The sequence below is a fragment of the Poeciliopsis prolifica genome, unplaced genomic scaffold, assembly GCF_027474105.1.
Source record: "Poeciliopsis prolifica strain line A6 unplaced genomic scaffold, Auburn_PproV2 SCAFFOLD004, whole genome shotgun sequence".
Lineage (NCBI taxonomy): Eukaryota > Metazoa > Chordata > Actinopteri > Cyprinodontiformes > Poeciliidae > Poeciliopsis > Poeciliopsis prolifica.
The window spans coordinates 10,110,413-10,131,410 of NW_026562379.1; the positions used below are offsets into that span (position 1 = coordinate 10,110,413).

Genomic DNA, 20,998 nt, shown 5'->3' on the forward strand with positions numbered 1-20,998 from the left:
CAAACCTAAACTGATATCAACTCCTGAATAATCAAGACTTTTCATATTTGTTAAAGAACAATGCAGTAAAAAATATTTTAAAACAATATGTGACTTTTTTATTTTTACAGTAATGACATTAAAGCAAGAAACTGAAAAGTCAGTTCACTTAACATTGTTTCTTACTTCATCTGTAGACTTAGGCCATTAGTTTTAGGTCTATTTAAAGTTGTGCCACTTTAAATGTCTGCATGCTCACGTTGCTCAACGAATGCAGTAATTTCTTGGTGAAGGGTCATGCAGCTTTAGCCTGACCTCCAGAGGGGTAAAGAGCAAAGGTTAAATTCTGAGAACTTCGCAACCTTACCCTGCAGTTATTTTCTCCTTAAAAAACTAATATACTCAGCCCCTTTACAGCAGTAAATGTTTTGTTGAAGTTTAATCTTTAAGGCTGTGAACAATCCACTGGGTCTTGCGAGTCTGGTAAGAGGTGGCAGTTGAAAGGCCAGCTAAAGGAGAAGAGGTCCAGGGCCTGGCTGCACTGCTGCTCAGCGGTGGAGCAGACTGAGCGGCAGGGCTGGAGGACTCCACCCTGAGGGCTGCACTGAGGAAGAAACATCCCACACACCAGCTTCCGTAGAGGCTCGAAGCACACCAGCTCCATTAGCACCTGTCCACAGAACAAAGTAAACCCTGATTATCACTGTCTATAACCTGTGCCAAAAACAATGCAATGTCTATACTGATAAAACATGTTTTAACAATTTGATTGTAATTAACAAACTAGATACATAAGTGACATGCTGAACACTCCCCATACACCAAAGAACAAGTCTAAGTCTGTGACTTTAAAATAACAGCTCACAATCACCTCATCCATCCGACATTATGGGAATATTATACATTTTCTGAATCCTTAGTCTGTTGAGTATTTCAGTTAACTCTTGTCCTTCATGTCCATGGATACAACGGGGCCAAAAGAAATGTATCGTTTAGGCAAGAAGTTTGCATTATTTTGGTTTAACAAGTAATAGTTAAGTAAGTAAGATTCAAAATACGGCCACCAAACACTATGCCATAGGTTTTTGACAAATATCCATAGCCTAAGCCTCATCTGGACATTCATCAGTTCCACTAAACAGAATTAATTCAATGAGGTTAACTTTATGAACTACCTTTGACTAATCCACCACTTTGAAAGGGTAATCATCATACCTAAATTTTATCTAGAAACTAAGAAATGTGTATTTTTCAAACATTGTGGTTAAGCGTTACCATCCTGAGATGGACCAAAAACTAGTCTGATCCATGGATGTATATGGTTTGTTTTGAAATGTGGTTGTTCAGCCCAAAACATCTAGTTTTTTTTTCTTTCCAAACTAGTTATTGTGACTCTTTGAAGCAATAAAATAAAAGAAAAAGCATTGACATAGTAAGATCCCTTCAGGTGTGTAATCATTATGCGTTATTAAAGTAACTTTTACCCGGTACTGTCGCAGGAGTGTAGCGGCTTCCCTCTGGTCAGCAATGGACAGCCAAATGTTGGGGAATGAGGTAAAGTTGTAACTGAGGCCCTGACACATCTCCACCTCTATGATCTCGCATGATGAAGCTAGTGTTATTGTGTGAGGAAAAAAGAAGACATACTTAAATTTCTTAAAACAGCTGTGAGAAATCTGACCTCATTTAAATTGGGACATCTTTTGTATCTGAACTTCTTCTATTTCCTTTGCCCTGTTATGAACAACAGATTGTTTCCTATGTCAACCGCTCAGCAGCAGCAGTCAAAAGAAACTATCGGTGCTTCTTGATTGAGGCCGGTGATAACATGGACTCACTGAAAGGAGGGTAGGTGGAGTTAGCACAGCCCTGCTCATCAGCACCGTCTGAACAGTCACTCCACCCATCACATAGCCACTGCTGCTGAAGGCACTCCCCTGTGCTGCAGGCGATCTGGTTCGGGCCACACGTTCCTTATCAGGGAAAACAAAAACTAATTTGGTATGATAATATGCATGCTTTTAATCATGCTGGTTTTTCACTTTCTCTTGCAACATGTCAAGGACAGAAACATTTGCATTAGAACCTAATTGCATATATATTTATAGTATGTTGTGAAAAGGACAAATCTACAGTGCCCTGCAAAAGGTTCTGATTCTCTCAGTTACCAAACAACATCAATAATTTTATTGGGATTTTCTGTTACAGACCAACACACAGAAGCTGTGAAGGGAATAGAAATTTATGCACCAATTGCAGAAACGTAACAAATAAAATTTTCAGCTCTTCTTGAGTCACTAACAGTTGCAGCTGCAGTATTTCTCTACCACCATATGTAGGAACTGAAATTCTTCTATAATTCTCAGCTCTAGTCTTAAATCTTCGTGGCTTCTGACAGATTTTTTTCTAGGGCTACTTGTAGTTAGCCTGCTGAATGTTCTCGTCCTTGCTGTAAAAAATCATTCCTACAGCTGGATGCTGCCATCATTATGAGAAATCAAGCTGATGGTTTGTTCAGAGTAATGTGCAATGTTTTTGCTTTGCTATAAGTGATGTTATACACTATTTTGTACTGGTCTATTACATAAAATCCAAACACATAGAAGGGGAATGCATATTAATAAAGATACTCTGCTTATACCATGTGACAGGCAGTAAAACAAATCCATGATTCCATCAACGCCACTCACATTTTACCTCTATGCTCCAAATTAATGAATAATATGAATGTTTAATTCAAGTTTCACAATCAGAAAATAAATTAGTGGCGTTTCAAGGAGATGGATAGTTTTTCAGTAAATACATAAGCATTACCCCATTTTCTTATGACCCATGTTAAAAATATGGGGGTGAAATTAGAGGGCTAATTTAGAAACAAGAACACTAACTTTATTAAAGCAAAGACTCACTGTTCAACACAGACACAGCCTGGTATGTTGCGTTAAAGCCGCTGTCTGCCACGCCCTCATCTGCCACAAACACCACTGTCATGTGCGGGCCTGAGGAGGTCAGGTCTGATGGGAAGGTCGTACCACAAAACCTGTCACCAAGGCACAACAGCTGTCTTAGCTCAACTCTTGAACTCAGGTGAAGAAAAACACAAATGATATTAAAGAGCTTCTTACCTCCCTAAAACTCTCCCAGCTCCAATGCTGTTGCTGTCATGGACTTCTACATAGTCAAACTCGCACATATCCTGCGTCTCCAGACTGAAGTTTCTGAAGTTTAGCATGATGATATGACCCTCATCGACAGATATATGCCACACACACAACTAGGGAACATAACAAAGGCTGTTACTTTTCCAGTTATTAGCAATCTGGGTGTGTTTGTTTTTTTCCAGAATTACCTGCTGGTGAGGATAAGGCCTGGGGTGATTTGGACTTGCCAAGTAACCATATGGCCCAGACTTCTGACCACCACATTCTGGAAAACAACAATGATCACAGATCCTTTCTTCTTAAAGATTCCTGTTGTGTTTATAATAGCTTCTGTGCTCTCACCTTTGTGCTTATGGCTACAGTTTGCCTCATCTGTTTGGTCATTACAGTTTGGCTGACTGTCACACACAGACACAGGCAGCAGGCACCGGCCATCATCACACATGAACTCTTCTCTGCTGCAGCTCTCTGAGGAAAGAGAGAAGATCCTGTGGTGAAAGTGGAAATGAATGTGAGTTTGCACAAACATAACAAGCGTTCCTAAACTTTTCCAGGCCATGGCCCCCCAAACAGCATTAGGTTCTGGCCGAAGACCCTTTTTGAAGACCCACAGACAATGCTGCAAAACCTATAAAGAGACATTAACTTTTAGATGTTACTTTTTCATTTTCATTATTCAATAAAGTGTACATTCATTTTCAGAATGCTCCTCACATATTTAGTGACTTACTGGCCACTAAATATGTGGCCATGAGTTCTGTGGTGGGACATTTTTGCGTGATAATTTTATCAGATAATTTTCATAGAATTTTGACTTTTCATGTCAAGCAATAATAGTCATTTTCTGACTATAATTTTGAGATTCTGGATAGAATCATAGAATTCTGACTAATGTGGCATCAAAAGTAAGAATTCTAAGAAACAGGCCAAAATTCTGAGAAAAATAACGTTATGACGTAAAGCATTTTGCTGCTGAAACATGCTATTCAACTAAAATTTGATTGATTGAATAATGAGATTTTTTTTCTTTTTCAGTTGCCTTAAACTTCTTCTGTAAATTGTATTTAATTTCCACAGTTGAGGTTTTTTGCCACACTGTCCTCCACAACAGGGAGAAAAAAATGGTTTCCTTCAGTCTTTTTTTTTTATTGTAAACTTTTCCTTTTCACTCTTCCTAGATAGCTTGATAGCCAGATAGCTTGAGGAAAGCAACTTGATAAATGTGACTACAGCTAATCAGAAAGATGAGTGTAGCAAATAAGCTTTTACTGAATTTCCCCTCTTTGGGAAAATAAAGGAAATTTCTTCCATCCTTGCTTTTCAAAAATGATCAAAAAACAGATTACAGATAAATAAATAAATAAATGATTTAAAATGCCATTTTTTCATGTGACTTTTTTCCCCCTCATCTTCCCTCCAGCTTTTTGAGCGACCCTCCGGGAGCTGAGGCCCCCTGTTTGAAAAACACTGATCTGGAACACCGAATACTGACTTTGTGTGGACAGGACAGCTCTGTACTGCACAGCAAAGCCGGCGCCGGCGATGCTGCCGTCAGAGTGGAAGGTAACCCACACAGTACTGCTGTTGGTGTTGATCGTTGGTGGGGCGACGCTGCCACAGAACCTGAAGAAAAAGATTCACTTGAATCATTTTACTGTTTTCTGTATTCATATATTTTGTCAACGTGTTGCAACATTTTATTTGTAAAAAGGTCAACATGTTCCTGAGTAGATAAAAATTTTGCACGGAGTACTTTTTGTCAAAAGGACTACAAATATTTGCAAATCCCTTAGCGCCATCTTGTGTAATTTTTTTAGCACTTCATCTGGAAGATTGAGGTGTAAATCTTACATTGCAGTTAAGCAGCTTAAAGTAATAAACTTGTGGTAGATTTAGATTTTCATCCTGCCTCCAACCTGACCAACCTGGTGAACACTGAGGTCTGCTCGACCTGCTGCTGAACCTCCAACCAGTCAAACAGACAGGGAGAGGGTCCCTCCACCGCCAGATAGGAAACACGGATCTGAACCAGGTGTGGGGGTGGGACCTGGATCTCCCAGATGCAATGTGAGTTTGAGGGGTAGGAGCCAGGGTGGTTTGGGGAACTGAAACTGCCCCCTGACTCAGTCATGACACCTCCACAGCCTGGGAGACAGAAAGAAATATTTTATTAAAGGAGAAAAGCAAATATGCACAGAAAGAAATGAGAATCCTGTTGATTGAGGATATATGTACTCGTTTCAGACTGGGGGATCATATCAGGCTGTGGTATGGCTGTGCTGTCCATGTGACTTCTGTTCAAAGGTGCTGCGGTTGAAGTGTGGGGTACATCATGTCCTGTGCTCTGTAAGCCTGTAGAGGCTGTTGTCAGGTGATTGTCCACTGTCTGGCTTTTCAGCTCTAAAAGAAAAGCAGGACATTATGAGAAAATGACATACAGAGACTTTTGTTCACTGTACACTATGTGGTGGACATTCTAAAGTCACTTCATCCATTCCCTCAGTTATTTTTATATATGACTTATTGCATTCTGAGCAACTGCGTGCAGCAGGAACTCACGAGTGAGAATAAGAGCCAGGGCCAATCCGATGGCTGTTAGCAGGAGCAGGGCAGCAGCAGAGACCACCACAGGCCCCCACCCATCACTTCTGCCTCTGAGCTGCATGGAGCACATTTCCACAAAACCTGAAGGACAGATCATGCATTTAATCTGGTTTTAAATGCAGCTAACTTAATTTTCTCCACCACTGTAAAAACAAAATCTGACCAAGCATTTATTTTCTCTGGCAGATTATTTCACTTGCATGGGAAAAAGGCTTGTTGAGTGAAATAATCTGATAGTGGAACTAGTACTTTTTATCTGTATTTAATTATTGACTTAAAAGAAGAGCCTATATCTTGCTGAGAAGTTGCCTATAAGTCAGTTTTGTCTTATTTCAAGTGTACTAAGATATTTGCACTAGTATTAGACAAAAATACTTGGGAATAGTTTGTGTTTTTGAACTGTAGCTTAGTAAAATGTAAAATGATGAACAAAACTAAAACACTTTATGTGATACAGTCTCAGAGTTCTGTTTTCTGTGCAATTAAACACAAAATAATGGACTGATTTTACTGTTTTCACAGTCATGAAAAAACTAAGTTTACATTAAATAAAACATGCAAGCTAATTATCTCTATATTCCCTCACCTATTTGAGCTACTTATCACTATAATTTATTGTATGTAAATCCTAACTTTAAAATCTTTAAATAAATGAAATGTCAGTCAGGGATTGGCTGACTCACTGGCTGCTGGGGGTTTGATTGGTTCAGGAGTGGATGAGGAAGTCCTGAAGCCGTCCACCTGCTCTTCCTGCTCCCCCTCCAGCTCAAAAGCAGGATTACAAAACACATTCTGTAGAAATGAAAAAAGGAATTAATTTAAACAAGATTTTATTTTCTGAGAAGTTTTTAAATACACAGTATAGGGGAACAGAGTCTTCCTCTTTCAGATGTTCATCAGGACTGTCTTGTTTTTAACCAGCTGGATATGTTGACTTTGCGTTTTTTTTTTTTTTTACGTCACTTTGAAAAGAATCGTTTCAATTGATTGACATCTGAGGACTTTCACAAATGAACGGGCTGTTAAAGGTCATGCCACATTATCATGGATTTATTTTAACTTTGACCACACCACTCCAGATCCTTCAAATACTTATTTAAAGCAATTTAGAGAAGAATCAGCAGGTGTGCTTCAATGTCTAGCTGCATAACCCAGATGTTTTCGGGGTTAAAGTCAGAAATGGAACATTGCTGAGATGTGACAGGAGGCACATCGTTCAAAACATTTACAGCCATCAGTAAGATGTTTTCTGGCCAATATCTGTTCTGTATGGTCAGCAGATTGTTGTTCAATGTATTCATATTGGGTCTTGAAAACTGACCTAAAGTGAGTCAGGTTAGGCCCTAGATGTTGCTTAGATATTGTTGTGGGTTCTCTTAAGACATTCTTGATGAATCTTTGATGCCTTTCTAGATTGCCCTGATATAACAAATATTTAGTAGGTAGTCCACTGCACTGTTCCATATTTTCTCTTCTTGATAGTAACTCTCATTGTGGCTTGGATCCACTATTGTTACTCATGACAACATTCAAATGATCCACCATCAGCTTATTGCTTTCCAGCTTACCTTATAAATGTCAGAGGAGTCAGAGTAAACAGAGACCTGGCTGAGATCAGACATCATCAGTCTCAAAGGAAAATTCTGATTATAGTCACCAATCCTCTCAAATGGTCCGGCGTTTCTAGGAATAAATCTGTAGGGATATCGCAAAGCCAGAGCTGTTTCTCTATTAGAATTTTTGAAGGACATTTTTCAGAGTTTTCTTACCATCATGCATTTTTCCCAAACAGTCAGCCTCCTCTTTGACTATGAAAACTTCCAGTCTTTGATCCTCTTGCACATAGAATTCCTTTGTTGGTGAGCCGTAACCATAATTCTCATGAAAACCAGCAATAAAACCAAGATAATTCAGAGGAAAGAAATTTTAAGCTGCAGTTGTCAACATAACCATCCGCGATGTTCTTTATTCTCTGTATTTCTCTCGTGTGTTTTTGCTGGTATGGAACTGGCTACAAAAGGATTTCAGAAAGTTGTTCCCAGTGCCCAGCAAAGCCGTGTCAGCTGAGAGGACTAAGCCCTGAGAAGGAGGGAAAAATTAAAGTGAGGGGCGCTGGAGGGTGTCTGAGGTTTGCCAAATGCTTGTAACACTTAGGTTGTACAGAAACATACTGTCGCATGGCTGAGCTGCTGCAGCCTGGAGATCAAACAATTTGAGTGCAAACAAACATGAACGGACAAACAGAATTTGAGGCAACTGGTGAAGATGAAGCAATGTTAGTTACTGAGGATTAATGTCAAATGGTTGAGTTAGTAGTAGGTGCAGCTTGGTCTGGGAACATTAAATCTGTTACTCTGAACATGCAAAGTTGTCTTTTAATGCCTTATTATAGAGTAAATGGTTTACTTTGAAAACAGATTCATTCAACAGAAAGGGGTAGTGTCACTAAAAACGAAAGTGCTGAAATAAATCTATTTTCTGTCCTAAATTGCTCAATCGCTCTGTCCTCGTTCGGTAGCTGGATGTTAATGGGTAATCAGTCATCAAATAAAGCCGCTGACTGCAGGGCGACTCAGAAGGTCCGTTGGTGGTTTCTGCCACTTAAAAACAGAGAAACTGAACATTGCTGAGTCTGATCATGAGTTTTAAATCTGCACTGTGGATCCTTGTCTCCATCACTGTCCTGGAGGGTGAATATGACAACTTTATTCAATATGTGCAACACCAAATGGAGATTGTTTGGTGCAAAATGACTGTTTGTATTTGCGTGTGGAGGCAGGTGTTTGTCTCAAACATTTTTAACCTGTTTTGCTCCAGTGGCTCCACAGGAGTTTGACTACTACTCCGAAACGTACGATGACCAAGTACCTCTGAACTGCTCGACCACGGAGACGATCAAAGGCGGAACTGTAACATATTCAGAGGTTAGGGTTAAGAATTACTCCCCACTTTATCACAGCAACGTCACACTGCTACTTAAATAAGGTATCACATGTACATCTTCATCTCAACAAATTAGAATAATTGTCAAAAACTGAATAGATTTCAGTGAATTAATTCAAAAAGTGAAGGTCATTTAATATACATAAATACAGAGTGATCTCTTCCTAGCATTATTTTCTGTTAGGGTTGATTTTTATGGCTCCCAGGTGTTGGTTTGTTTAGCAGTGAATCTAGGTGACCTCAAGTCCTTCTGGAAAATAAAATCGTCCTCTGCATGAAGCTTGTTGGCAGAAAGAACCACAAAGTGTTCTAAAATTTCCCTGTCCACAATTTGGATAGCTTTGGACTTATTGACTTGAAGATGACCAATACTAACAGGTAGCAATAGTAGTGCCATATCAATAATTATGGGCTGAATTTGATATGTTTAGACTTTAAACCTGATTTACAGTTTGTATATCTTTACTTGGGACTTGATTCAAGTGAAAGACTTGAGACAAGTTGTTAGTTGCAAACGACTGACTTGGTCTTTTTGTGTGTGTGGTGACTCTTAATGCTCTGACTCAAGCTGCGTTGCTGCAGTCCATGTGTTTTTATTTCCCGAAAATATTTTACTGGACTTCACAATTTTCTCTGGACAGCAGTTATCCCTGTTGCTGTTCCACTCCATAAAAACTTTTCTTCCACTTAACTTCCCTTCAGTGTGCTTGAATGAAGCACTCTGTGAAAAGAAAGCCTCGAGCAGCCACCTTTAGTGGCTTATTTTTTTTTCATGTTAGGGACTGTCAGCCAGTAAAGACCATATTATACATTTATATATCAAAAATCATTTTTTTATTACCTACATGTGTAATATTCTAATTTTCTGAGCTAAACCATTGAGTTTTTAATGAGTGTAAGCTATTATGGTCTAAATAATTGTGATGACATGAATAAGATAACTCTGTTTAAATGCTATAATGAACAAGTTTCACTTTGAATCAGTTTGCTGAAATAAATTCACCGTTCAGCGATAATCTAATGTATTGAATTGTACCTGTAGATAGAAGGATTTGTGATTTCTCAAAAATAATTTATCAAGCCTGTTTGACTGATGAAAAAAGTAAAAAAAACAAGAAATAGAAAACAATAATTTAAAGATTACTAAGAAGAATTAGTAGCACAGTCAAAAGAAGAAGCATGTAGAGTGAAATATCTTCATCTCCAATGCTAACATAACTGGCAAAAGGAGCGAGAAACATGAAAAAGAATAAATGTGGGCTTCTTTTAAATTAAATTATTTGTTTTAGTTTTTTTTCCCCTGGTTTTACCCTTGAAGAAATAACATATTTCCTCCCCAGGGAGGGATGGAAGGTAGTGTGATGACTTATCACTGCGATCCAGGGAAATTCCCATACCCGATCAGTGAAAGGATCTGTGGCGATGATGGAGAATGGTCACCAATGAGACTGCCCAGTGGCAGGCTTGTGTCCCGGCCCAGTTGCAAAGGTAATGTTTTTATTTTCCAGAATCCCCAACTTTCTCCTCCCCCATCTGCTGGACACCATTCTCTCTCCCTGTCACACACAGACATGAGGTGTCCGGGTCAGCTGCAGCTGGACAATGGTGACTTTTGGCCCAGGGATCAGTGGTTTCCAATTGGAATGACACAGAGTTTTTCCTGCCATAGCGGTTTCTCCTTTCACGGGTCAGAACAAAGAAACTGCACGCTGTCTGGAGAATGGACCGGGATCACTCCAGTCTGTCGCAATCATGGTGAGGAAACAATGCACAGATTGCTCAACGCATTACTACTCTCTGGGTGGAAAGTGATGTCTTGATAGGTTTGGATTTGGGCCTTCTGCTTTCCATTTTCAGATGGTGGATTGTTCAGAAAACAGAGCTTTTCAAAGTTTAGATATTGTTCTGCAACTGTTTTACACTGCTACAAAACTTCACCCATCACATAAAATCCCAACAAAATTAAAATTTGTGATCATGATGTCACATGAAAATCCTTAAGAGATATGACTAATTCTGCACAGCACAGGATCATTTTTGTAAATAATAAAATATATTTTCAACATTTTACAAACATGTACATCAATTTTGTGCAGCCTCAGAATAAATTATTATAATATGTTTCTAGTTCTTGCAGCCAGTGAATGTAGGGACCCAGGGATCCCCCCGGGGGCCAAGAGGTCAGGGGATCGATTCCAGATAGAAAGCAAAGTGACTTACCGATGTCAGGCTGGAATGCATCTGCTTGGGTCGGCTGAAAGGGTTTGCTTGGAGAACAAGGAGTGGAGTGGCTCACCACCAAGGTGCCAAGGTGATCATTTTTATTATTTCCCAGGAGAGAGCTCACGTCCTAAACTCAGACATTATAACTCCACCAGCCACACAATGTCCAGCTTTGTCCTACATTCAGTGCTTTTGTGCTTTTTGCAGCCCCTCAAACTTTTGACACGCCCAGCTCCGTGGCTGCAGCCATGGCGGGATCACTCGCCGGCGTCATGGATGTTCTCTCTCTCGATTCCAAAAAGAAAAGTTATTATTATTTTTTTTTTTTCATTTTGTGAACATTAAGATGTTTTTATGTTAAAAAAAAGTCTTGCTCAAATGGATGACAAAATGTCAATTGTGTGCTTGTGTATAAAAAGATGTTAGCAGATCATTTGGCCGAAGCTTTCTTGTGGCTGAAGTCAGTCGTATGAACGTCTACATTTTGCTGGACACATCAGGAAGCATCAAGAAGGACAAATTTGAATTAGCCAGGAATGCAACCATTGCTCTGATCAGAAAGGTTTGTATGAGACACGATCTGGGTTAAAGTTACAATAACATCCTAGAACAGTCTGAGTCTTTGAATCTTACCTCTGTCCTTTTAGCTGGACAGCTACGACGTCCAGCTGAATTTCCACGTGTTGTCATTTGCCAGTGAAACTAAAGTCATTGTCAACATCCATCATACAGATATAAGTGGGGATTCTGATGAGGTCATATGGACTCTGATGAACTTCGACTACCACAGTAGGACATGGCTTGTTGTGAACTTTACAATTTAACCGAAAATTACATCCAGTATCCTAATGAGTTAACAATTTCAACCAAGTGATTCACAAAAACCCAAAAAACTAATCAGTTTCATTCTCTGTTGCAGGTCACGGCCGTAAGACGGGCACCAACCTTTACTCAGCTCTGAAAAATGTCCTGGACACAATCAGCTTCTTAAATAAAAACAGAAACAAGAACCATTTTAATGAGACTCAGAACATCATCATCATAGAAACCGATGGTAAAAACTCAGTCTCTTAAGCACAACTGTGTATCAGCAGTTCTCCTGCCTTTTAGAAAAAGTGTAGGAAAATACTAAACACTGAACATGCACACGAAAACAAGCATATACGTTACATCCCGATGATGATGAGTGTTGCTAAGGTCTTCATCATGACATTCTATTCCATGGTCCTTTAATTGACTTTACCTGATTGAGTTTGATGTCTTTTTGTTTACTTTTATAAACAAGCTTATCTCCTGTGTTGGCTTGCTTCAAGACACCTTGCACATTTTATTTTTAATGAAACTAAAGAAATAAAATGCCTTACCTGTATTACCATAGTGATAAGACAAGCCATTTTGAAAAGAACTCCTGGTTCAAAATGAAGTATTTTAGTGGAGATATTGCAATAATTACGATGCTTCTTTTTTGTTGTACTTTTTTATACAACAACCTGCAGGTTACTCCAACACAGGGAAAAAGCCTGAGGCCGCTCTGAGCAGGATCCGGAGCTTACTGGGCTACAACACCACACAACACGATCAGACACATGAGAAACTGCTGGGTAAGATGACATGAATTGATATTAGTGCACAACAAGGGTTTTGATTAAAGATTTTAATTGACAAATTTGAAATGACAGACACTTATTAGTGCTAAAATAAAACATAAAATAAGGGAGTTTGATGTTTCCAGATGTTTATGTGTTTGGTGTTGGGGAACAAGTGAACAAAGAAGAGCTGAACTCTCTGGCCTCAAAGAAAAGTGGCGAGAAGCATTTATTTGTTCTGAAAGACTTCGACTTACTGGGAGAAGTGTTCAACAGCATCATCAGTGAGTAGCAGCTCTCACTCAGCACAAAAAACAAACACATTGTCTAAATGGAACCAAATGTGTGACTTTCTATTGACCAGGTGACAAAAGTGTGACAATGTGCGGCATAGCTCAGGAAGACATCACCAAAGACCAGATGGAAGATGGCCTAAAAGCCTACACCAGGCCTTGGCACGTCATCCTCACATCGGTAAACACAATGTCTTTCAGTTAGAGGAAATTGATTAAAGTGGGCTGTAATCTTAAATAAATTCTGTTTCCCTGTAGAGCGACTGGCCACTTAATAAACTACACTGTACGGGATCTATTGTAAGTCAGACCTGGGTGCTGACAACTGCTCACTGCTTTGGCAAAGTGACCACAAGCAGAGTCCCAAGTCTGCTAAAAATACAATATGGTAAGGAGCTAAAATTGTCAATAATTTGTAGATGAAGGCAAATAATTAAAAAGAAATGTTCTCATACAGGTGTCATTTATTGTAGATTAATCTTTTAGTCATTAAAGATTAATTTAGTAAGGCTTTGCTTAAGCAAGAACACATGCAAGGACATCACACTTTTTCCACAAGATTAAGTTCATATTTATATTAAATATCTATGTGTGGGAAAAAAAAGATAGATTTTTCAGTTATATGTTGTCCTGGAAAGGGTGAACATATATTATACTGAATTCAAATCCTTCATGCTGACATAGTAAACATTGTCTTTGGTTTCTAGGTGGAGGAGAAGTGGACGGCATCAGGGTGATCATGCACCCTGATTACAACATCCTCAAACTGAAAGGGAGGAATGTCTCGGAGTTTTATGACTACGATGTGGCTTTGGTAGAAACAAAACAGAAAATCCCGTTATCCTGGGAAGCCAGGTGAGGCAGATGACAGTAAAGCAATCTGTAAATGGCTGCAGGTCAGCACTCGTCTGATTGAACAGCTTCTTCAGGTCGAACATGTTTAACTAAAATATTTTACAACAGGCCTATCTGCTTGCCATGTACCATAGCAGCCTCTCGAGCCATGAAAAAAATCAACTCCACCTGTGAGCAGCACAGTAAGTAACTTTCGCAATGATGGCACTTGGAAAAATGTAATGCTAGTTGCTGATTTTTATGTTTTTATGATGTAAAGCACTTTGAACTACCTTGTTGCTGACATGTGCTGTACAAATGAAAATTGTCTGAAGAGCAGCCCTGTGTTAAAAGACTTAAGACTAGAATGGTGATTCACCTTCGCCTGGACAACCCTAAATGCACAGAGCTAAAGTTACGGTAAATGTCTTAGTTTGTTTTAAAGTGGTCCAGACCTAAATTCAATTGGTAATTTAAAGGTCAATTAGTGATTAACTAATTTGTTTCTCAATTAGATACAATAAAACACAGAAGCCTGTTGTAGTATATAACAGTTGAAGGGAAAGCATAGCTGTGTCTGGTATTTGTTTCTTAAACATGAAGCTGTAAAAATGTTTCAACAGGGGAGGCACTCCTTTCACACGAGGTGAATCCTGCCTTCTTCATCCATAAGTCCAAAGAACGGAAACAAACTCATATCCACCTGAAGAATCAGGTGAGTTTTCTTGACTAATCATCTTAAATCTGATAAAAATTCTCCAGGTAGAATAAAGTGTTGTTGTTCATTTGTGTTCTTTCTCTCTGCAGAGGCCTGCCTGTGTGGAAAAGGCCAGGCTGACACTAACTGAACCCACAAATGTATCGCTAGATGAATATGTGACTGAAAATTTCCTCTGCTCTGGAGGTACTGCAGAATATCAGGATGGCATCAGCTGCAAAGGTCTGGAATCTTCCAGTTCAAAAACATTAGCAGAGATCAATATAGGACACAAATAACCGCTACACCTCTGTTACAGGCGACTCTGGTGGATCCCTGTATCTGCAGAAAAGGAAGCGCTTCTTTCAGGTACGAAAACTTTTAAATAGGATAAAAAAGGAAGAGGCGGATCATCATGAAAATAGTTTGATGCGATCAGAACCAAACTATTTTCTGTTTTCATCGATAGGTGGGAGTGCTGAGCTGGGGCACCGTAAACATATGTGAGACCCCGGCCAGGAGCAGGAGCGAAATCCTTGGTGACGCTCGAGACTTTCACATCGACCTCTTCAAGTTTATGCCGTGGCTGAAACAGCACCTGGGGAAGGACATCCAGTTTCTTCCTTAAGAGCCAGAGAGCAGTTCCAGGACCATACAGTAAAACAATCCACTGTATGCTAGTGAATTCCTGACTTACTTCCATCATGCAGATCATTCGAGAAAGATAATAGACATGTTGAATAAAAATCTTAAATGAAAACATATTTTATTCAACAGTTGAAAAATAAAATGTAAACTTTATTCTGAGTGTTAATGTTTCTCTACTCTGAACATTTTGAGATGCAAACCTTTTAATCCAAAAGAAACTAAGACTTTTCTTGTCATTAATCACACCGCTATTCAGGTAAGAAGTACTATTAGAGCAATGGAAGTAAAAAAAATCTTCTGTTCTTACATTTTACCAGTTTATTTTGAGACTCCACATATAGACAAAAGTGTCTGTTATGTTAAAATGCTTCTTGTAATATTATGTCAATAAAATGACCTGAGCTTATCAACTTGACATCACTGCTGCTTAAAGTAATCGCTTCAATAGCTTAGTATGTGAGCTAAATAAGCTCACAGCAGACTGTTTATCAGCTGCAGGTCTATCCCAGTGTCTTCCCTGAGGTCCCATCTGTTGTCCATCGTCAGAACCAGCCGCAGGAGTCTGGTCACCCCTCAGAGAACTGCCTGAACAGAGTTTCAGACTGTCTGTCCTTGAAGTGTGGAACAAAGTGGATTTGAAGGATCTCAGAGAAACCCTCAGACAGATTTGGAGCCACAAAACTTTTCCTGTCCAGAAACAAAACACAGATCACATCAGTTAATTCATAAAACAACATTTTTACATACACACACACAAAAATTTAATAAAAGAAATTTAGTAAAAAGGACACAATCTGAGCAAGAACATTGAACAAAATAGTAATTTCAGTCCACATGAGCTGACAGTAAGAATGCACCTTTTGGCACTAGAAAAAGGTTGAGCAACATGACCAAGGCCACCATTGCAGGTCAGTTTCACTCACTTGTAGCTGTGGAAAATCATGTCGTTGACCTTAACGTGTTTGCTGTTGGATGGAGCCATGTCACGGAACTGAGGACAACAGTAAAAACAGTCAAGGTTCCTCACAACCAGGAAAAAACTGAGCCATGTGTTTAGAAAAGAAAAAGGGGATGTGTGAAGTTGGTCATACTCTGTTATTGTGCTTGGCTTGCTGCAAGGTGGCAGTGAAGAAGAAACAGCGACAGGACACTCCTGCTGCCTTGGCCACGTCCAAGTATCTGCAGAAACCCCACACAGGTCAGTTTATTCTCATAATATAAGACTGACTGTGTACAAAAAAATAGAACGGACATGTTTTGTGTCAGGCATAGACCTATCCTAACTTTGTCAATGAATCATAATAGGTCACCTTTAATGTTTTAATGCAGACTGCAGAGACTTGTTACTGAATAATAATTAACACCTGAAAGCATCAATCAAGAGAAAAGTGACTTGAATTATATGATAGAGCAAACATTAACTAATCTGTTTGTGTTGAATCATTTACATTTGTGACATGATTCTCCTGCAGACTGTTTACATAAAGGTGAATCCAGTGAAGAGGATCGAGATCCTAAAACTGAAACATAAAAGCGACACACCCACCCAAACAAACAGAGACAAAACACATGGGAGGTACTGCAACAGAGCTACCGTTTGCGAGACTCTGGATCTGGGTTGGTGTTGTCCACGGCGACGCTGCGGCCCTCCTTCAGAGCTCGCTCACACGCCGACACGCAGTTCTGCCAGGAGCCAAGCGTGTCCTGATGCGGATGGGAGTAGAAACACATTCTAATGAACTAAAAACCAACACAATGAGACTCGTTCAGTTAGCTGAGCTGAAATATGCAGGATCTACTCGCCCTGTTGACGTAGACGTAGCCCTGTGGAACAATGTGGGTGTGGAAGAATGTGGATTTACCAGCTGCAAAGAGAAGACAAAAAAAGGATATCAGGGTTTTTGGTGGCCAGAGAAACCAGAAAGGTGACATGCCCCTCCAGACAGTACCTGCAGGGTAACCCACGGCAACAATAACTTCTGTCTTGTTGCAGGTGAGGGAGGCGGACGGCGGGTCGAACAATCTGCTGCTAGAGTCGAACTTCCGCTAATTCAGAATGAAAGACAACAATTAAGATACACGCAGATTATATTATATATCTATGCAGCAGAGGCTTGTCAACCTTGGACTTTAATACAATTTTTATAAAATATATTGGTTATTCCCTTTTAACATAATTAGGGCTTCACAGGTTCCCTGATTGGTTTTATGCTGAGTCAGAATGAAGCACAGCAGAAGGAATGACTCAGGAGTGATGAATCAGAAAAACACATGTGACGCCAAAAAGAGGATTCAGAACTAAGCTCTACTCACAGGGTCAAAGTCAGGCAAGCTGTAGGGGGCGCTCTTCCATCCTAAAAAGTATTCTTCTGGCGTGTAGAACTGAAGCCCAATGTTCAGCGCAAACTGCAACAACCGAAAGAAAAAAGCTTTGAGCTCCACTAATCTATTCACTGACATCAAACACGATGTTAACGACTTGGTGGAGACAGGGAGGGACAGGAGGATAAAGTTCCCACATATTTTCCATGGAAAAATGCCTACATTTTTCAGATGCCACCTTCTAAAATCAAGCAAAAAAGAAAAAAATAATTAGAGCAGATATTTCTGAACTGAGCTTTCAACATGGAACCAGCAGAAACCAGAGACAAACATGAGAGAAGGACACAAAAAAGAAACATGAAACAGTGGGAAGAGAGCGGGGGAAGGATTGAACGAGAGGACAAAAGATGGGATGAAAGGAAGGACAAGAAAGATTGTTTGGAAGGCAGCAGTATGGACCTTGAAACTCTTACCAATCTGTCACTGCAGGAGAAATCCTTCTTCTTCTTGCCTGGAGCCCAGTTCTCCGGCCTTCCTGCAGCATCTGGACACAGGGAAAAGGTCAGGATGCCATTTGGATTTGTCAACCCACGTGTTATGGACTGCTACAAATTCAACTGACACATGATTTGGTCAAGCAATGGAGGTTTCTATGCTTGAAATCAAACAGAAACATAAAAAAGAGAATATTTATTATATCGACATCAAAGTCACACAGCTAAGCTTTGACTTACCTCCTACATAAAAACTCTGGATCTTGTCGACAGCCACCCCATCATTAGCCTGGGCAGAAAACGCATCAGAGACGCCATGTAACAAACTCTTTATTTATTCTTTGTTTGGTTTCTGGTGGTGAAGCTGCTATATATCAGGTGTGACAGGTGTGTACTCACTTTCTCACACAGGTGATTCCACATTCCCATCACGGGTTTCCTATAGACACCAGGGCCGCTGGCGACAAACACCTGAAGCGTGGAACAGGAAATCAGTCGCTGCTTGATGCTGAAGGAATCTATGCTGAGAACCTGGGACCAACCTGCACAGGCAGCTGCAGCGTGGTGAGGATGTCCTCCACTTTAGACTTGAACACCTCTGGTATCAGTTTGCCCCTGGCGATCCCCAGCTGGTTGGTGAAGAAAACGACCTGCAACAGGATACATAAGCATGTAAAATCCAACACCACTCCACTAGTTTTATTCTGCTGAAGTCGACCAGTGCAGACGTTTTAGTCCTTCACACCTTATAGCCTTTTTTGAGCAAGCTGGCCAGCCTGGGCTGAATCTCAGGGTACAGAATCCTAGAAAATTCACACAATGAGAAAATAAAAGAGAAACAATTATCAAAGAACACATGGAGGAGAATGAACATACTTCCAGTCATCAGGTGCAGTGGGAAAGACTTTTCCAGATTTGGTGGTGATAATACATCCATCAATATCAAACCCAGCAATCTGAAAGCAAACAACAAGTGTATAAAATAAGTTTAGTGGTACGTAGCACAAACATACCAGTAAATCTTATGTGTTGTTCCAAAAAGGAACCGTTCCCCACCTTGTTGCTCGCTTTCACTCCTGCAGCTGTGTAAAACATGAGGTTTCCTGTCTGCTGCCAGCTGCTCTTCACACAAGTCTTTGCTGGAGATGAAGATGGGGAAGAATGGGTGTCTTTTTTCTCCTCTGTCATGTTCCTTTCTGCAAACTCCTGCAGCTCCTTTAGCTTTTCCTCAGCAAATCTCTCCTCCTCGTCCTCCTCATCTAATTTCTGTCGCTTCACCTCAACCTGGTCCCTCTCTGTGTTTAGCTGCCTTTTAGAAGCCTGAACAAAAAAGATACATATAATCACTTTCACAATCATATACATTTATTTGTGGTGCATCATAAATTGATAAGATGCACAAAAAAATGTTTCACCTTAGAGGGAGAGACAGAAAAGAAGTCCTTAATGCTGCGTTTCAGAGTTGGACTGGAATCAGCCTCCTTCCTGTTTCTACCCCCTTTTGTATTATCTGAGGCTTTCAGGTTCGTCTGTGTTATGCTGCAAGCTGAGCTTAGAGAGACGTCCAGTGTAAACGGGTAGCTCTGGTTAACCAGGTACAGGGTGCCTCCATGGGTAAGTTTACCTGACTGACCCCGACCCAGCTTCTCACCATTTAGGAAACTGGGATTTGGCCCAAGCTGCAAAAATATGGCACATGTAGACAATTGACTGGAGAATCTCCAAGGTAACACTTTGTTTAATTTTAGATAATTATAACACCTTTTTGGGTGGGTGTGTTCCCATACCTGAGTAACAACCACATCCTGTTCTGCATAACAAGCCACCACCTTCACTGAAACAAACACAAGGCCTATTAAAATCGATACGGTACATGATCACAGAGGAGGCAATATAACATGTGTGGCTTACTCAAACATAGGTACCATGAGTCACAGAGAGGGAACATACTAAAGCAAAACACATATGAAAGAGAGGAGAATATTCTTTTTAAGCTATCAGTATTTAAAAAAATAATAATTTGCAGGTTTAACAGAAACTAGAGAAAAACAACAGTTCATGCACTGATTTGGCTGTTTCCCTCAAGTTTAATATTTAAGTAGTAACACTGATTTAAAACTGCAGACATAATGCAATCCTCCAGGCACAGATCCATATTTAACAATCAATACAGGGTGTTTCAAAGGCAGAATAAAAACATGTTTTGCCATACGGCTGGAAAATTTCAGGTCAAATGTTGACTAGTTCATAAGAAATTATTTTTGCGCTGAACGGAGCCTGTTTATCTTAATTCTGAACAGTTTATTCCCTTTCAATGCAGACAGCAGGAGCCTAAACTTCTGTTTTAGCCTTATGGCACCAAGATCAATCTAAAAATAATTATATTTGACAATACACGTTTGAAATAAGATCACTTTTAATCTCATGATAAGCATCAGATATTCTTTACATTTTAAATTTCCATAAACTTAAAGACATATTTCCAAATAAAACTCCTTTGATTTAGGCTGTTTTTCAGATCTAAGCACAGACATTCATTTTCATTTTATTTAAAGGTAATGTAGATCTTTAAAATACCAAGGAAATCCCCAAACTACTAACAGGATCCATTTCACCCATTATACAAGTGGCACTTCGTCTTTCAGATTCCCTTCAGTAACTAACATGAAAGGCAAAGCCAAAAATATACTGAACAAGATCACATTATATTAAAATGTTATACTTGGATGGACATTTCCTCTCCTGTATGCGCCCTACTGATATAGATCAATATAGATCAATAAATGCATTAAAACATATATCTAGCATCAAGTTCAATAGTGCATTGTTATTGAGTTTTTCTCTGCCTCACCCTGGTGCCTGGAGCATTTCTTGTCGGCCACCCCAGTGTCCGGCCCCCGGCCCAGAATCACAGCCCGTCCATCCTCCAGTGGAATCCGGATCCCAGAGGGTCCAACCAGAGCACACGACATCTTTCAGGTACTTTTAACTATAGAGCAACAAGGACGGCAAACATAGGTCGTTCTTTTACACCTTTTTTCTTTTAGGCGTTTCTGAGTCTACTTTAAAGATGTGTTGAGGGTAAAAAAATTAAACTGAAAAAAAAAATTCCGTTTAAAATCTGCAAAAATTGTGATTTGTTTAGTTGCATGCTAGTTTTGCAGGAGGTGCGCCTGCCAACTCGGCTCGTGCAGAAACGTGCTTTATGTTTTTA

General features: G+C 39.8%; 3 protein-coding genes across 6 annotated transcripts; 1 reads left to right on the plus strand and 2 right to left on the minus strand.

Moving 5' to 3' along the window:
* Positions 1 to 75: 75 nt before the first annotated feature.
* mfrp (membrane frizzled-related protein) lies at positions 76 to 7,780 on the minus strand. 3 transcript variants are annotated; one of them, XM_055027988.1, is made up of 14 exons: positions 7,514 to 7,780; positions 7,313 to 7,439; positions 6,428 to 6,536; positions 5,700 to 5,825; positions 5,376 to 5,540; positions 5,066 to 5,285; positions 4,633 to 4,763; positions 3,483 to 3,608; positions 3,329 to 3,405; positions 3,105 to 3,253; positions 2,889 to 3,019; positions 1,818 to 1,952; positions 1,464 to 1,591; positions 76 to 649 (listed from the first exon to the last, which is right to left on the minus strand). In XM_055027988.1, exons 2-14 carry the CDS (start codon positions 7,367 to 7,369, stop codon positions 425 to 427), a joined length of 1,779 nt encoding a protein of 592 aa, XP_054883963.1. In that variant the 5' UTR covers positions 7,370 to 7,439; positions 7,514 to 7,780; the 3' UTR covers positions 76 to 424. The 3 variants fall into 3 exon arrangements, with proteins under 3 accessions (XP_054883963.1, XP_054883962.1, XP_054883964.1); XM_055027987.1 differs by lacking the exon at positions 7,514 to 7,780 and having other exon boundaries at positions 7,313 to 7,495; XM_055027989.1 differs by lacking the exon at positions 7,514 to 7,780 and having other exon boundaries at positions 5,700 to 5,799; positions 7,313 to 7,424.
* A 514-nt stretch (positions 7,781 to 8,294) lies between these two features.
* si:ch1073-280e3.1 (complement C2) lies at positions 8,295 to 15,378 on the plus strand. Its single transcript, XM_055027985.1, has 19 exons — positions 8,295 to 8,434; positions 8,562 to 8,668; positions 10,028 to 10,175; positions 10,257 to 10,442; positions 10,816 to 10,998; positions 11,118 to 11,216; positions 11,330 to 11,472; positions 11,558 to 11,699; positions 11,830 to 11,964; positions 12,407 to 12,511; positions 12,643 to 12,780; positions 12,861 to 12,970; positions 13,048 to 13,177; positions 13,497 to 13,644; positions 13,753 to 13,826; positions 14,247 to 14,338; positions 14,431 to 14,563; positions 14,640 to 14,689; positions 14,790 to 15,378. The coding sequence occupies exons 1-19, from the start codon at positions 8,383 to 8,385 to the stop codon at positions 14,946 to 14,948; spliced, it is 2,334 nt and encodes a 777-aa protein (XP_054883960.1). The 5' UTR covers positions 8,295 to 8,382; the 3' UTR covers positions 14,949 to 15,378.
* On the minus strand, positions 15,070 to 20,976 carry pnkp (polynucleotide kinase 3'-phosphatase). Of its 2 annotated transcripts, XM_055027991.1 has the most exons (18): positions 20,636 to 20,976; positions 19,572 to 19,618; positions 19,409 to 19,463; positions 19,200 to 19,330; positions 18,841 to 19,104; positions 18,661 to 18,740; positions 18,530 to 18,587; positions 18,327 to 18,434; positions 18,184 to 18,255; positions 18,025 to 18,073; positions 17,764 to 17,834; positions 17,282 to 17,374; positions 16,918 to 17,014; positions 16,772 to 16,833; positions 16,563 to 16,672; positions 16,060 to 16,147; positions 15,892 to 15,959; positions 15,070 to 15,655 (listed from the first exon to the last, which is right to left on the minus strand). In XM_055027991.1, the coding sequence occupies exons 1-18, from the start codon at positions 20,754 to 20,756 to the stop codon at positions 15,535 to 15,537; spliced, it is 1,695 nt and encodes a 564-aa protein (XP_054883966.1). In that variant the 5' UTR covers positions 20,757 to 20,976; the 3' UTR covers positions 15,070 to 15,534. The 2 variants fall into 2 exon arrangements, with proteins under 2 accessions (XP_054883966.1, XP_054883965.1); XM_055027990.1 differs by having other exon boundaries at positions 19,200 to 19,463.
* Positions 20,977 to 20,998: the final 22 nt, after the last annotated feature.